The sequence below is a fragment of the Peromyscus californicus genome, unplaced genomic scaffold (assembly GCF_007827085.1).
Source record: "Peromyscus californicus insignis strain IS unplaced genomic scaffold, ASM782708v3 Scaffold_19__1_contigs__length_69161282, whole genome shotgun sequence".
In the NCBI taxonomy this organism is placed as follows: domain Eukaryota; kingdom Metazoa; phylum Chordata; class Mammalia; order Rodentia; family Cricetidae; genus Peromyscus; species Peromyscus californicus.
Window position 1 is genome coordinate 3830557 of NW_026294491.1, and position 15652 is coordinate 3846208.

The following is a 15652-nucleotide window of genomic DNA, read 5'->3' on the forward strand; positions in this document are numbered from 1 at the left end:
AGGCAGGCTACTATGAGCGCCCGGCTCCGTGGCCTTTTGTTCCCTTTATGTTGTTCTGGCTTCTGCTCTCCCAGCAGCTTCCCAGCCACAGAGAGGACCACGGGTTAGCTTTCTCACCACTTCAGACAAAACATGCCAGGGGAAAATCTTCCACGGAGACAGAGGGCCAGGCAGGCTGGCTTCTTCCTGAGTTGTGCTGGGCCCCTCCACCGTTCACCCACGATTTGTGCAACAGCTCACATGCCTTTGTACCAGTGTCTACACAGGTGGGGTCAGGAAGGGGCAAGACCGGCTGTAACCCCAGAACATAGCTCGGCTACCTTGTATCTGAGCCGCTAGCCTTGGGGACCCATAGAGATGAATGCCTGTAGTGTCTACGGTCTTCTGGAAGCATCCCCTCGCCAACTGTGCCCACCAGCCCATCACTAACGCTGGCCTAGATGTAGGAAGTATGCCTCCTTCAAGGGCATTACCAGCTCCATGCAGCTTCCTGGCTCTTCCTTCTAGGGATACTCAGCACTCCTGGGAACCTTGGGACAGGAGCTTGACAGGCAAGTCAACATGGAACTGGAGCTCTCAACCCACTGGGTTGTGGAGTCCACAGTGACCCTGCAGGATGGGTGCTCATGTGGCTTGAAGCCGCTTATTTGAAGCCCACTGCCAAGGTGGCCCAGCTGGCCCAGCCTTCTCATTACTCACCATCACTTTGGGGAGAAAGGGGAAGCATTATGGACAAAAACCACATCCATTTTCAATAAATATTTTATTTTTCCAACAGTTCCACCCCAATACAAAAGCTTCTTCTAGCTGGAGCCTGATCATGAGAACAGGCCTTTGCCACAGGCACCTGCTCAGACCCCAGTCCTGCCGACCACCCGGACACGAGGAAATGAGAGTATTGCTAAACTGAGATGGTGCTTTATTAAGAAACAGAGAACGGCAACAGGTCCAGAAGGGGGCGTCTGTGTCTTCTGGAGGCAGCTGCGCCTCACGTCCACCCGCCATCCTCCTGTGCTGTGGGTGAGGCCGGCTAGAGGAGTTGCTGGCCAGCCTCCCTCTCAGCTAACGAGACCCCCCACTGGGTGTTTAGGGAGCAGGTCCTCCACGGCACAGCAGGCTAATGGCGCACACTGCTCCCATGCAGCCTGCAGGGGGCAGTGTGCAGCCACAGTGCTGCACCCCACCGGTGCCCTGTTCCAGCTCACCAGCCAGGAGAGGCCTTGTCACAGTAAAATCGAGGCTCCACCCTGGCTCAGGGCTACACTTCCCATCTGTGAGAAGCACTGAGGCACAGGAAGCTGTGGCTGGACCCTCCACCCCTCCTGATCCTGGCCACCTCTATTCTGTCCCCTCCAGCTGGCTCTAACTTGTAGCATCTTCCCCTTCTGGACAAGGAGGCCCATGTAGCAGCAGGACAGGCTTCCTCCCCTCACCCTCAAGCTCCCTGGAAACACTTCAAAGGCACACAGACTAAGCGCTCCCCAGGCCCCTGCTGCCCCAGCCCACCACCCGACCCACTTCCCAAGCGAGGGGCTTCAGATCACTGGTTGCTGTCTAGCTGTGTGCAGGACCTCCATGATTCCAACCACTGCCGTCTTTCTATCCAGGAGAGCAAGCCCTTTCCCTTTCTGTCAGTAAGACTGGCATAGAGGAGGGTCTCACCTGTCCTCCCTGCTACCCTAAGGAAGCCCATGCGTCCCAGAACTGAGATCGAGAGGGCAATCAAGGCAGGTGTGAATGAGCACCGAAGGTCTGTGCCCTTGCCCCAGCTGGGTGACCAGGCCAGGCTGGCTGGAAGAGGCCCTGTCCTATCGCTCTGAGTCAGAGAAGGAGGAAGGCTTAGTCCATCTCCACACCAGCATGTCCTCCCCAGCCACACGGTGGGACTCAGTCTGGATCCGGGACTCATTGGAAGCCAGGAATTCCACGGCGCGGTCCCACACTCGCTTCATGCGCCGCCTGCAATGAGAAGGTAGCGCTCAGCGGCATCAGGCTGGCAGCACGTCACCTTCCCACGGAGGGCGTGTCTAAGCTCTGCCTGTCCCAGCACTTATTCAGCGGTGGACGTGTCAGACCCCAACACAACTGTAGAGGGCAGAGTGGTGCACCAGGGACCCCACAAGCCTTAGGAAGAGGGAGCTAAGGGGGCGGCAGTGGTGGGCACCTAGGTCCATGTGGGAAGTACACCATGTTGGCTAATCAGAGCATTCCAAATTCACAGCCCTGCAGGGGGCCGGGGGGACAAGTGAAGCCTCGGAAGAAGGAGAAGGAGACATGTATCTTCGTGAGTTAGAAGCCAAAGGCCACTCGCTGCTCTGTGGCCCCCCTCCCCAACAAAAAGGTTTCAGGACAGAGTGTGTGTGCAGTATCTTTCCTTCATAGCCCCAGTGGTGCCCTCCCCTCCCCTTCAGCACACCTTCCCGACTGCGCAGGTCTGAGTGTGTGGGAGCAGGGCCTCCAGGGAGAGCACAAACGAGGGGAGGCAGGATGGCCAGGCCGATGCCACACACTCAAAAGAAAAGGCTTGCAGGATGGAGATGCCAACCTTCAGGCCAGGTCCCGGAGGTTGCAGGAAGGAATACTCGTCCACATGGAGGGACGGACCAGCCAGCTGTTCCATCAGCTCCCTGCAGCTCCTCACATCTCCCGCCAGCCCCAGGAATGCCCTTACCCTGGCAGACCGGGGGCTCACGGGACAGCTCAGGAGCTACTGGGGTGGGTGAGCTCCTGGTAGCGCTCAGACCGCTATGGGTCAGCTATGCACCGAGCAAGCCCGTGACGTGTGGGTGACGTGTGGGTGACGCGGCTGCAGTCAGAGTGCCAGGCCAGCTCTTGTGCTCGGACAGCTACTCTCTAGTGCTTATGGGACTGGAACTAGCGTGGCAGACTTCAAGGCCACCTCCTCAGCACCTGTCCCCTGTCCAAGGCCCCAGCACTGCCCAGTGTCACACGGATCCCTATGCTTCCTTCTCCTCCTCTGTCTTCCACTTCACAGTACACAGTAAGGGATCAATAAATGTGTGGAAATGGATGGATGGATACAGGGCAGCCCACTGGAGGCAGTGGAATCCCACTGTAGGAGAGAGGCTTGAAAGGCTGGTTATACAACTCCTGGCAGGGCCAGGAATTAGGCAGGAGTCTGGGTGCAGCAAATGGCTTCCCCTGAGAGACAGAGGACCCACAGGCTGACCTCTCAGAGCAGCAGTGGTCTCCTGTGGGCGGGGACTCCCTGCCTACAGCCTGTGGGGAGATGAACCCAGCAGCTGCCAAATGCATGCATGCTGCTGGAGAGCAGCCAGGACTTGTGTTCACCAGAAAAGTGTGCTGCCACTAAGTCCAGCAAGCTACTCCACCAAGATTATCGGTTCAAGGCCTGCCTGGGCTACAAAGTGAAATTCTGTTTCAATGAAACAAAACGAGACAAAAACCCCAGACCTGTACATGCTCTCCTCTTCCAATCCCCTGGCTGCACAGAAGGGTGATACGGTGACAGGGCCTGGTGGTAGCGACACAGAATGCTACACAGCACTCTTGAGTAAGTCCCTCTACTTCCCAAAGCCTGGGCTTCCTTGCCCATACATGCCCACCCCACCCCGCAACTGTTCTCAGGTCTGTGGGCTTGGTGAGGACCAGGAGAGTGAGTGTGTCTGGGGAGGGCACAAAGCACAGGGGAAGGGCAACCTCTGAGCACCACATGGCAGGTGACAGTCAGCTAGAGAACAGCCTAGTCTCCTCTGCGGGGATGCACTGTGCTGACAGCAGGGGGGGCCCTGTTGGGTGCCCCATCCACCCTACGAGGTGTACGACTTCAGGGTCATGGTCACAGGCCTTGAAAAGCTCCTTCTGTCTCCTTGCCAGTGACCAACTCAGAGACAAACTGAGGCTGGCCCACGGAACCCCAAGAGGAGTGTGCCCAAAGGCTGCTGGGAGGTTTCCTCTTGCTTGGAAGACAGTGCCTGCAAGTTCCCCCCTCCTGTCAGCTGTGATGAGGCAGACACTGCTGTGGCTGCTGTTGGCCTCCACCTTACAAACACGAGGTACTGCTGACGTGTCCACGAGGAGGGACTCACGGGAACAGGAGATCCCCTGTGGCTGGAACCACTGAGGGGACCGGGACTCAGCCTCACCATGGCGGCTAGTGCCCAAACTGGCACACTCTGCAGAGGAGTGGCTGATGCTCCTGGTCCTCCTGTCTAGCTCTCTGCCACTAAGAATCAAGCTGGCAGCAGGGGGCAGGCAGTAATTCCCAGGAGGCTAGGCAAAATGATCCTCATGGTCTGCTGATGCTATGTTCTGGGCTCCCTCCCATGGGTCTCAGTGGGTCACCCCAGCCACCCCCAGGAGCAGGACTCACCGACTCTGTGGGGGGATCAGGGTGTCTCGCACGTGGAGGATGCCCACATATGGGTAGCGCTCCATGTCCTGCTCCCAGTCCACATAGTGGTCCTGGACCACATCTATGGGAGAGAGGGAAGCGGTCAGCAGCAACCCGGCAGGCTTGGGCACCCTTCGGCCAGGGGCACGCACCTATAATCTTCTTCACCATCTCGTACATGGCCTGTTCTTCCTCTTCTAGCTTTCGCCATCGGTACTTCAGGAGAATCAGGAGGCCCCACAGGAAGGCCAGGCCTGGAACACAACAGAACTCCATCACCTACTGAGCAAGGACAGGCTACAGAGTCATGACCTGTCTCCAGCTCCTGTCACCTGGTGTCCCAGGTACCCAGACCTCAGGCTATCCCAAACTCACACCACCATCCCCTCACGGGCTGGAGCCTGTGCTGCACACAAATATACATGCCACGCCTGTATTTTGAGATGCTGTAGTTGGTAACAACCCAACAGCTCGGCATGGGGGAGGCATTACACAAGGCAGCCTCTGATCCATTGCTGGCTATCCTGAAGGCTGCCGTCTCCATGCCCCAGCCTTTTCCTTACTGTGGGAAGAGACAAGCCAGGCTCGCCTTTCTTTCTGCAATCTGCATCCTCTCTGCTTTTACCCATCTCTGCAGATGCTGGCAGTTTTCTGGAGTAAAATTAGGCCAAGATCCCACGTCACCTCCTGCGTGGAGCTGGTCTGAGCACTGAGAGCCTGACTGGGCCAATGGAGGCAGCAGAGGCTGACTCCCACAGGGCCCACCCCTCTCAGGGAGGCCGACAGTCCCTGCCCTATGCCAAGGACATTTCTGGTTATACTACAGATCCAGCCACCAGCCCGCAAGGGTAAAGACACGCAGGGGCAGAGGCCGTCCTGTTCATCTCCTGCTTTATCAGCTAGCCCCCAGGTGCATGAGGCGCAATGGTCCCTTCAGTGCCTGACTCATTCCTCACGCCCAGGCAGCCACTGGGCTAGGCTGCTGGCAAGTGGCAGGCTGGGAAGGGACGGGAGAGCATGGCAGGCAGCGAGGACTTACACCAGAAGAAGATGAGCACGTGGGTGACAGCGGTGAGCAGGGCACGGCTCAGGCGGCAGCCGACGCCCATCCGGGGCCGGGCAGACTCCAGGCAAACCACCTGGTCCACCGTGGTCACCAGCTCAGACGGGTCTTCCCCTTTCAACCTGAAACAAGACACGGGGCTGTAAACAGGCTGCGGTCTGAGCCCCACTTCAGCCTGGAGGCGAGGACATGGAGGGGGGCCGGAGGTCTCCACTTGCTCAGAGCAGCCTGCTTATCCTGGCTGTGCTCCTTCCTGCAATTTCCCACACTGGCTACTTAGAAAGAAGGAAGCTTTAAAGATGGCAGCAAGCTTGAACCCCTGCCGCTGAAGTGGCGTCCCCCTCTGCCGGGTCTTTGACAGTCTCTCTCAGCATGCAGAAGATTAAGCTGTAAATTGGATTCCCACCTCCCAGCATAGAGAAATGGAAATGTTTACTGAATCCCTGGCTTTGCAAGAGCGTGGCAAGAACTGAAAGACAGAGCCTGGAAGGCTGCACTTTTCTTCCATGAGGAACAGGCGCAAACGCTGCTTAAGTGTAAAGATCGGGGTGCTGATGAAGCCCATGGCAACTGGGAACCACCATGCTGTCAGTGATCAGACCCCAGCCACCATGACTCCAGCCACATGGTTGGTAAGGCAATGTGAGGACCTGCAGGGATGCCGGTGCCACACCATGCTCTCTGGAATGGCTACTATGTGATGCCCCACTCCTTGTGCCCCATTTTCAACACTGGCTGTCTGAGCTCCCGCAGCTACCCTCCCAGCTGCCTTCCCCAGCAGGAAAAGGCAAGTGTCATCATTCTTCTGTGTTGGCAGCTCCTGTGAGTGCTGCGGAGGGGAAAATCCGTATTCTCCTCTGCCTTCTCAACGCAGGAAAATCGCTCAGCCGCTCAGGGCAGCTGCTTTTAAGCCATCGGATCTTAATCGTGCCACGCATCCAGTTACCGAGCTTTAGGCCAAGCCGCCCAAGGGGCTGCGCTGGATGCACTGTGATGGAATTAGTAATTTGGGTGGATTAGAGAAAAAGAGAACAAAACCCTGGAGTGTGTGTTAATATCAGGAGCTGGAACTGGAACAGAGGTTCTGACAAAGAGCTATGGAAGGGACGGTGAGGTCCCACACCTTCGCAGGGCTGCTTGGCACGGGCTGGGGACTCCTTCCCGGCCACTCTTCCCGAATAGGGCCGCTATCTCTGCTAACGGTGCTTGCCAGCAATGGCAACTCAGGGAAACTGCCTGGTCAGAACAGAACCCAGCACTTCCCACGACATTTCCAAACTGAGTAAAACCAACGCACAGAACATTTCCTTCCCCGGTGAGTTAGCAGGGGCAGCTACTTGAGGAAGGACTGGCAGGGTCAGCAGGCTTGCACCCCAACACCTGGACTGGCAGTGCTGCTCTCTGGTCTGCTGTCTGGGTAACGAGGGAGTCAGCACATGGGCAGGGCAGCGGCAGTTCAGCCTCCCGTGACAACTGCCTACACTCACCAGATGCCCACGTCCTTGTTGCTGCTCAGTATCCAGGTCAGTGCGGCCTCAAACCTTGCGGAGGGGCTGCTGGTCACGTTCTGTGGGGTGGAGACGGGGTTTAGCTCTGCCTCAGGACTGCTGCCAGGACATTACTCTGAACTGGACTGCCAAAGCCTCTCCGTGTCCCCCGCATGCCCCACGCACAGTGAACAGGCAGGGAAGGCAAGCTGGGGCGAGGAGAGCTAGGAAGAGGCTGACGCAAAGCTCAGCAGGAGAACAATGCAGGTCTGCGGGCAGCAAGAAAGGCGTTAAGCAGAGGCAGCAGCGGCAGCAGCAGCCGGCAAGCACGCACAGCTGGCACCAGCGGAATGGGGGAACAGCGCCAGGGTTGGAGCGGATGACAACCAGTAACAGCTGTGCGGCCTTAGAAACTCCCTGGCCCTCTCTTTCCTCAGTTTCCTCATCTTTGAAGTGAAACTGAACTACACAGCCCTTCAGGCCCTGTAAATCCTCAAGCTCCATAACTACCATGGAGAGGGAGGCACGGAGAAAGGCAAACGGAAGCCAAGGATCCAAAAGGAGTCACCAGGGGGCAGGGAGAGAGGACACATGTGCCTCCCACTGTGAAGAGAGTTGGGCGGGCCTGAGGACCCCTTGAGGTCCTCTGAAAAAGGGGCTGCCTGCCATGGCCATTCAGCTGGTGAAGGGGCCTCAGGTCGGACCAGATCACCTGCCCACACTCAGCAAGGCCAGCCTGGGGCACAGTCCCCTCCACAGTAACCCAACGCTCCACTAAATTAAAAGAAAGAAAACCAAAAGCCACAAAGCAAATACAAAACAAAAAGGGAAGACAAACAAAACAACAAAAAACCTGCAGAGCTCGACAAATCAATAGGGAGCTGCAGCCTTGCAGGGGCAGCAGCCTGCAGCCTACTCACAGCTATGTATTCCTGAGCCTCCAGAACAGGAATGCATTTGCTTTTCAGCTTCTCCGGATTGCCACATTCAAAATTACCTAGACAGGAGAAAAAAAAAGAGAGAGAGAGAGAAAGAGAGAGACATTCAAACACAGAGAAGAGGTGAAAAAAAAATCACACTGAAATGGCCTAAAAATACAGCGAGAATCAAGGCATCAGCTATAATCAGGAGCATGTGGCCCAGCGGCACCCAGCTTCTGTGGGGCATCTTCACTCTGCAGCAAGATCAAAAGCCACTTAGCTTGGATCGATTCCAGATCATTAAAACCTGACCTGCAAAGCAGGGCAGCAATTTGCATTAAATGACTGAAAAACTGCCCAATGCCAAAGTCTGTTTGCGGCTGATCCCTAGAAGGATCAGACAGAGAGCTGCAGAAGGTACTGGAGCAGCTCTATAAATATACACAGCCTGGGAAAAAAGAAAGGCAGGAGGCCGGCCACCAGACACTCTGATCCGGACACACGCTGGAACCTGCAAGCCGAGCCCATTGTTAGAGAGATCCTAGGGAAGGATGTCCAGAAGGGACCCAGGGAAGATGAGACGTCTGTGGGGTGTCAGCTGACAGGCCAAGGGCAGCTCCTCTAAGCACCCAGGAGGCTGGCTCCACCTTGTCCTGTAAGCCTTCGAGGCCTGGGCTGAAGACCACCTCTTGAGAAGCCCCCAGTAGACCTTAGCCTGCTGCAGCTGTTGGTCCTCCTTCACAGGGTTTCCTGCCAGGCCCTGCAGGGGCAGCCCGGGATGAGGCACATACAAGGTAGCTGACACTCATGCACAGTCTTGCCTGAGGGCTCGGTGTGTGTGTGTATGTGTGTGTGTGCGCGCACACACACACACACACACGCACACACACACACACTGGGCAGAGGGGGCAGTTTTGGGCTTGTCCTCCAATACAGCCAAATCTTCCTACTTCAACACTGCTCTTGGCCCTGTGTTTTCTGAGGCCAAGGCAGCTTCTTTGATCCTCCTGCCATACCTGGATTAGTCTGGCCCTGGCTGGGCACCTCAACGCCTCCTGATTGGTTTCTTCTGTCCCCTTTCCATCTCAGAGCTTTGTCAATGAGGCTTAACGATGATTCTGCTTCAATGACACAGCATCGCTCAGCTGCTGGGCATCTGCCTTCTCGGCAGCTGGCTCTCACTCAGCATGTCACTCCCTGGCCTGCTGGACCAGGCTCTGTGGCTGGGCACCCCCACTTCCTGACATTACTTCCTCTTCTCTTGCCTGCTCATGTCTGCATGCATACACCCAGGCCGACCTGTGCTGGCATAGTGCTTTCCTGACCACTATGGCACTATGCATCACCATGCTTCCTGCAGTGTGTGGCCCATTGTCATATTAGACCACAAACAGCCACTTCATTCCCTACCAGGGCCAGGACAATACCCAGCCACAGTTCGTCTCTAAAGGGATAAAGGGGTGTAGTTCATATTTCTTATCAGGCTCTTGATGGCATAAGCCAGGTCCAAATCGGGAAGGTGGGATGGAGGACAGGTACTCAGAACTAGTGTGGAGCAGAGTCGCTCTACCTCAGGCTGCCCACAGACCGCCTGGGCCCTTCCTACAAACAAGGAGGAGACCCGGGACCAGTGCCAGGTCCAGAGGACTTCCAAGGCCTGGTCCCTTCCAACCAACACAAGGCCCCAAAGCATGGTGGGACAGAACCTCGTACCTGCCGAGAGGCCCATGTGTTTGTGGACCTAGAGCCTTTAGGGAAAAGGGAGATCCAGGCCTGTACTGCATGCCCACAAGGCGTGACATGATGAGTTGGAGTGGTGGGTGGGAAATCGGGGCCAGACTGACCAGGGGGCACTGCGGTGCTTGGTGGTTACTCACCTGCTTGGATGGCCAGGAAGTTGTATAGCTCATGCAACAGCTCCAGCAAGGCTGCCTTCTGCTTGGCCTGACAGAACTGAAAGGCAGGGAACAGTCAAGGGTCTGTCTGTGGCCGTGGCCACACTGCCACACCCATCTGGACAGCAAGGAACATCTCTAAATTTTAGGGGCTTTCTTTTTTGTTTTTTGAGACAGTCTCATGTAGACCAGGCTGGTCATGAACTGGTTATGTAGCTAAGGATGACCTTTAACCCTGCTCCTCCTGTCTCCAGCTGGTGAGTGCCGGAATCACAGGCCTGTGCCACCCCGCCCGCTCTACGCAGTGCTAGAGCCGCAGTGCTAGAGCCACGTGTCCAGGCCACCTCCTCGTTTCCTATGAGAATACACCTGCAGAGGGCAGGCAGGGAGAGAGGGAGGGAGTAATCGGTTCTGTGGCATAAAGACAGTAGAGTGACAAAGGGATGGCCACCATGGCTCCAGCCCGACTTCTTGAGAAGAAGAGCAAGGAATGGTAGCACAGCTTGCAGACTCTGGAGGGGACAGCACAGAATTCAGGGACTGCAGGGGGTATAAGGCCGTGCCTGAGGGGGGACTGCAGTGGGGACTCCATGTGAGCCCACATATAAACCACTTGCATGGGCTGACACCACCCAGAGGAAACAGGACAGACGGCACCAGACAGAAGATGGCCTGATTAAGACAACACACCCACTCCCAGCCTGTCCCTACACTCTCCACAGCAGAGGCAGAAGGAAAAATAGTATCCGAATCCTGCTGCCGACAAGACTAACTTACCTGATACTTAAATACTTGTCTGGATTTGGGGTGAACCAGGCCACCCAAAGGAAACTAGCAAGAAACCTCATTGGGGCCAAAAAAGACGCCCCTGCCTGCCTGCTCCTGGGCCCACCTGCCATGAAGGCCAAGGGCGCCCAGAGTGGTCCGAAAATGAATCTTGTGCAGCTGTGGCCCAGATCTGCTGTCCTTTCACAGATGTGGGTGGGCTGGTTACAAATCTGCAATGTCTAGAGTCCGAAGTCCAGAGCTCTGCCAGCTGAGGGGAGCAGCTCCGCACAGCCCAGCAGGACCTGCAGGGTGGTGTCTGGGCTCACAGAAGGCCAGGAGCCGACGTGCCCTTCACCTGAGGTCTGCCATCTCTGTGGATCATGCAGGACTGGAACGAAGAACCTTAGCAAACTAAGTGGCAGACAGAAGACGAGCAGGGGTGCTGTGGAAAGTCCTAGTTCTTGTTTCTGCGTCTGTCCCTCTGGCTGCCTGCTTCTGGAGCACACTGTAATCATCAGCCCGGCTTTATGATGGAGAGCAGATTAAACTTATTATGAGCCTGGTTTTGCAGAACAACTGGGAAGCAAAAATGCTGGGTGGACGACAGCAATAAAGAAATGTCGTAAACCAGCCGCAAACAGGACACATCAGAAGCCAAGGAAATAAAACCAGGGGATCTGCAGCAGGCTGCCCTCCATTAACAAGGGGGAGGGGCAACACAGGCTGTCCTTTCTTTGCTAGCCCCTGGCCTGCAGAGGCCTGGCACCCACACTTAATAATTAGAGCACTAAGTCATGCCCTCTGGCAGCACACGCCGCCTCCTGGTAGGATTTATGGCCTGAAAATTTACCGCCTCCTATCTTCCTCGGACTATCACCAGAACCGGCTTCCTGGCTGTGCATTAATGCTGCTCACAGGATTCATACGCTGAGGGCCACTCACCTTCCCCAAACATTATTTGTGGGGAATGTGAGGGCTTCATAAAACAAACCGAAACATCGGCTAAGAGGGCTAATTTCCCTCAACTGGCTCCTTGACGTGTCAAATCAGAAATCAGAACACTGCCAGAAAGACAGATGTACAGCAGAGAAAAGGCAAAAGTAAGAGTGGCCTGTCAGGGTCGGACACCGGCAGTCCTGCGTCCCACACAGCAGGCTGCAGAGGTGCTCACCAACTCCCAACTCCCTGGACTGACTCAGGCAGAAAATCAAAGGCCTCAGATGCTCCCACTGATGGAGGAACATCTGTAAGAAGCCCAGGGCTGGCTCTGAGGAGCTCAGTCCTCCCTCCGTATTTCAAGTACTGCTTTGCTCCCAGAATTAAGTCTGACACAAACACCATGGAACACGATGTGATTCCGGTACGTTCTGGGACACTCTCCCTGAAAAAGATCCTATCATGATCTGGGAAAGTTTATCTCTGGGTGGAGGCTTGAGTCCTCAGGAGAGTAAAAAAAGCAGAGAAAACTTACCTCATCTGTTTTTCTCTCACAGTCCACCGGCAATAATTTCACTGAGACCAAGAAAAGAAAGACAGAGATTAGAAGTGGGATTGAGGAAAAGACAAGAGAGACTTCTCAAAATCCAGGGGAAGTCAAACTCGGCTGACACGAAGGTAGAGGCTGGAAGATGCCACCTCACACTAACATTGTACAGTATGGACAGTGAGACCCAAGGGTTTCCCCATGCTGGGTCAGGACACTGATAGCTGGGGCCTCATTCCAGCTGCAAATGAGCACCACAGGTTCTGGGGCAGTTTAACCTCTAGGTACCCATTTCTGCACCTGTGACATGGGATCCCATGGGCCTTCCTAAAAGGGATGTTCACAGTGTAATCCAGCACTCAGGAGGCTAAGGAAGGAGCCGCCACAGTCTGAGGTCAGTCTGGCCTACAGAGAGGATGTTGTCTCAAGAAACAAAAAAACGGGCTGGAGAGGTGGCTCCGTGCACTGGAGCACCGCCTGCTCTTCCAGAGGACCTGGGTTTGATTCCCAGCACCCACATGGCGGTTTACAGCCATCTGTAACTCTAGTTCCAGAGAACCCAACGCCCTCTTCTGGCCTTCTTGGGCACTGCATGCATGTGGTGCAGAGCACGTGCAGGCAAAACACCCATACACATAAAAACACAAATGGCCTTCCCTGCTTAACTCAGAGTTAGGCTCAAGACAACATACAGAAAAGTCTTATGAGCTGTAAATGAAGGTATGTCAAGTAAGAGTTAATTCTGTTATCGGAGGTAACTCTAGGAAATCCTGGCTATGTATTCCCAAAGCCTGTCTTAAATCACCGTAAGCAGTGAGTAAGCAACACAACGCTATGTGATACCCCTGAATGGTCACAGCCCAGGACAGTTCAGTGGCACTCAGCTTGGCTAATCTCTACCAGGCCCATGAACTATCCCGAGTGGATAAACTGCTCCAGCGGTGAGCAGTCATTTGGGCATTAGCATGGCCAACAGACTTTACACACCCAAACATCCCATTATCACAACAGCTAACACAGTGAGTCAGCTTTTCCCTGTATTTCAGCGATTCCTGCTGGGCGTGGGAAGATGTGACCCTGACAGAAGGCTGGCGACAGTATTAACTACCTTCATGCTTTGCAAAGAATATTAGCAACTGGAGGGCTGAAGTGCCATTTTATACCTAAATTTGTAACAAAATGATCTGAGTCTGGTGACTCAGGTCTATAATTCCAGCTAGGGGACGCTAAGGAAAAATCATAGGTTCAAAGCCATCCTGAACCACAGAGTGAGTTCAAGACTAGCCTAGGTAACTTAGGGAGCCCCTGCTTCAAAACAGTTTTCAAAAGTCAGCTAGTGAGTGTAGCTCGGTGATAACATGCTTGTCTAACGTATGTGAGACCCTAAATATAATCCCTAGAGCAGAGGAGGAGATTATCATGAAAATGGAGTGCTTTTTTGTTCTTTTGTTAGAACCAAGAGTAACAGGCAAAATCCCATTTTGGGAAACACCAATCCTCAGCTATTCAGGAGACACTGTCTCCTGCATCCCTCGAGGGATGTGGAGTCATATAACTGAGTGTGGGCAGCAATGTCTGGTAAGCTGCCTGACTCACGGGCCCTCTCCCAGCACAGCCTGGGGGTGCTGCCAGCAGCCTTAGGCACCCCACTGTTATCCGTTTAAGCTCAAAAAATTCTCCCACACCTGTGCCATAGGCAGGGTTAGAATCCTTTTGACGAAGCAGACTGGGTTTTTTTGGTGCTATAAAGCTAAGACCACAACCGGGCACTCCTAGAAGGCCAGGGGGCTCTCCGGGGCCTTCGAAGGGCTGTCAAGTGTGAGCAGGAGGTCAAGAGGGAGGAAACCAGAGGGGCAAGGGGTGGGCCTGTCTGTCAAGACTAGGTGTGCAGCTTTCCAGGGACTGTGAAGAACTCGGCCTGCTCCTAGCAGAGGCTGAAAGGGAGACACTAGAAGGGAGGGAAGCAGAAAAGAAGATAAAGTGGAGGCACAAAGTACTGCAGCTGCCGGAAGGAGGAAAGTCAGAGTCCGGAGGTGAGAGGCAGTCGGAGGCTGACAAGGCGCGAGAGAGCGCGGCTGGGCTCCGCGGGCCTCGGTGGTCTGGTCACACGCCCGTGCCCCGGGGCCCTCCCCTGCGCCGGCCCGGGACGTACTGTTGTCCTCCGCCTCCTGCGGCGCCGAGGGCTTGCCCATCTTCACCCAAAGGATGCCCAGAAAGACGAGCAGCAGCCCCAGGCTGGCCCAGAGCAGAAGGCGAGACAGGCAGCGCTCCAGCCGCCGGCCCGCCTCGGGTCGGGCCCGCCCCGCGCCCGCCGAGCCCGTTCGCGCGGCCTTCAGGCCGGGGCGCGTGTCGGCGCCAAGGAGCGCGGAAGGCGGCCGCGCAGAGGCCGAGGACGGGGCCCACCAGCGGCGGCCCGGGCCCAGAGCGGCCCTGTCGGGCGTCCGGGCATCCTCGTCCTCCTCGGAGCTGCCCCGGACCGAGGCGCGGCGCCGCAGCGGCCCGGGGCGGGCGGGGTAGGCGAGGCCGCGGCTTCCGGCCCAGGGAGGGGCGGGGGCCCCCAAGTCGCCATAAGGCCCCGAGGAGTTGGGGGCCGCGCTCGAAGCCGGTGGGGAGAGCCCGGGCTCCGCCCGCAGGAAGGACGCGGCGGGCCGCGCGCGCAGCGGCGCCTCCTCGCGTAGCCGGGCCTCCTCCCGCAGCCGCTCGGGGCCCCGAGGCCGGGCTTCCTCTCGCAGCCGCTCGTCGTCGCGCAGCCGGGCCTCGCCCCGCAGGCGGCGCAGCTTGTTGCGGTAGACGTTCCGAGTGGTGTCGGTGATGGGGCCTGGCTGGAAGCCCAGGGCCTGCAGCTCCCGCCGCAGCTCCAGGTCCGACAGGCCGGCCATGGCCAGGACACCGCCCCCTCGCCCGCCCCCGGCGCGCACCGCACCCGGAACTGCTCCCGCCGGCAGCGGCGGCAGAGCGGGCGGGGCCGCGCGCCATGATGGGAAGGTCGAGTTCGGACGCCATATTGGGAAGGGCGGAGCCTGGCGGATATTTCCGCCATGATGAGAAGGTCTGGCTCGGCCTAGAGCCGCCATGTTGATGAGGTCCAAGAATTGGGTTGGTTATTTTTTGGGGTGTTTTCATCTCTTCCCCCGCCCTCTAGTTTTCCTTTGTTTGTTAGACCTAGCGGTGTTTATCTTTGATCCTAACGTAGTGGTAACGTGTAGTAGATGTTCAATAAAATGTTGATTTATTTAATGGATGAGCTTCTCAATAGTGTAAGAAAGCCATTGCCAATAGTAGAAATCATGATCACTTGCCAGTCTCGGGGTGGGGGTGGGGGCTGTGTGTGATTGGGCTTGATTTGGGTGGTGGAGTATGTGCCAGGCATGCTGAGGCCTTATCTTGACTGTTTCAGGCCACCTTCAGACATGCATTTGGTCAACAATGAACACCAAGAGTGTGTACCTTGGGGCTGGAGAGAGAGCTCTGTAGTTAAAAGCCCTTGATGTTCTTGCAGATGAACAACTAGGTTTGGGTCCCATTACCTAGATGATGGCTCACAACCATTGTTAACTCCAGTTCAGAGGACCTGATTCCGGCCTCCACAGGAATAAACCTGGTGCACAGACCTGTGGGTAAAACACTCAGGCATAAAATAAAAACAAATGTATTTTATTTT

General features: G+C 56.0%; 1 protein-coding gene across 1 annotated transcript; it reads right to left on the bottom strand.

Annotated features, from left to right (window-relative positions):
- Positions 1 to 902: 902 nt before the first annotated feature.
- Lemd2 (LEM domain nuclear envelope protein 2) lies at positions 903 to 15190 on the bottom strand. The gene is made up of 9 exons (XM_052744354.1): positions 14144 to 15190; positions 11980 to 12020; positions 9723 to 9798; positions 7846 to 7922; positions 6926 to 7005; positions 5415 to 5560; positions 4528 to 4629; positions 4355 to 4457; positions 903 to 1959 (listed from the first exon to the last, which is right to left on the bottom strand). The coding sequence occupies exons 1-9, from the start codon at positions 15063 to 15065 to the stop codon at positions 1809 to 1811; spliced, it is 1698 nt and encodes a 565-aa protein (XP_052600314.1). The 5' UTR covers positions 15066 to 15190; the 3' UTR covers positions 903 to 1808.
- Between the last annotated feature and the right edge of the window lie 462 nt (positions 15191 to 15652).

Coding starts and splice junctions, on each gene's coding strand:
- Lemd2 (XM_052744354.1), bottom strand. CDS start 15,065: ATGGCGGCTCTAGGCCGAGCCAGACCTTCTCATCATGGCGGAAATATC. Junction 4,458..4,527: donor GATGGTGAAGAAGATTATAG/GTGCGTGCCCCT, acceptor TCTCTCCCATAG/ATGTGGTCCAGGACCACTAT. Junction 1,960..4,354: donor CTGATCCCCCCACAGAGTCG/GTGAGTCCTGCT, acceptor TTCTCATTGCAG/GCGGCGCATGAAGCGAGTGT.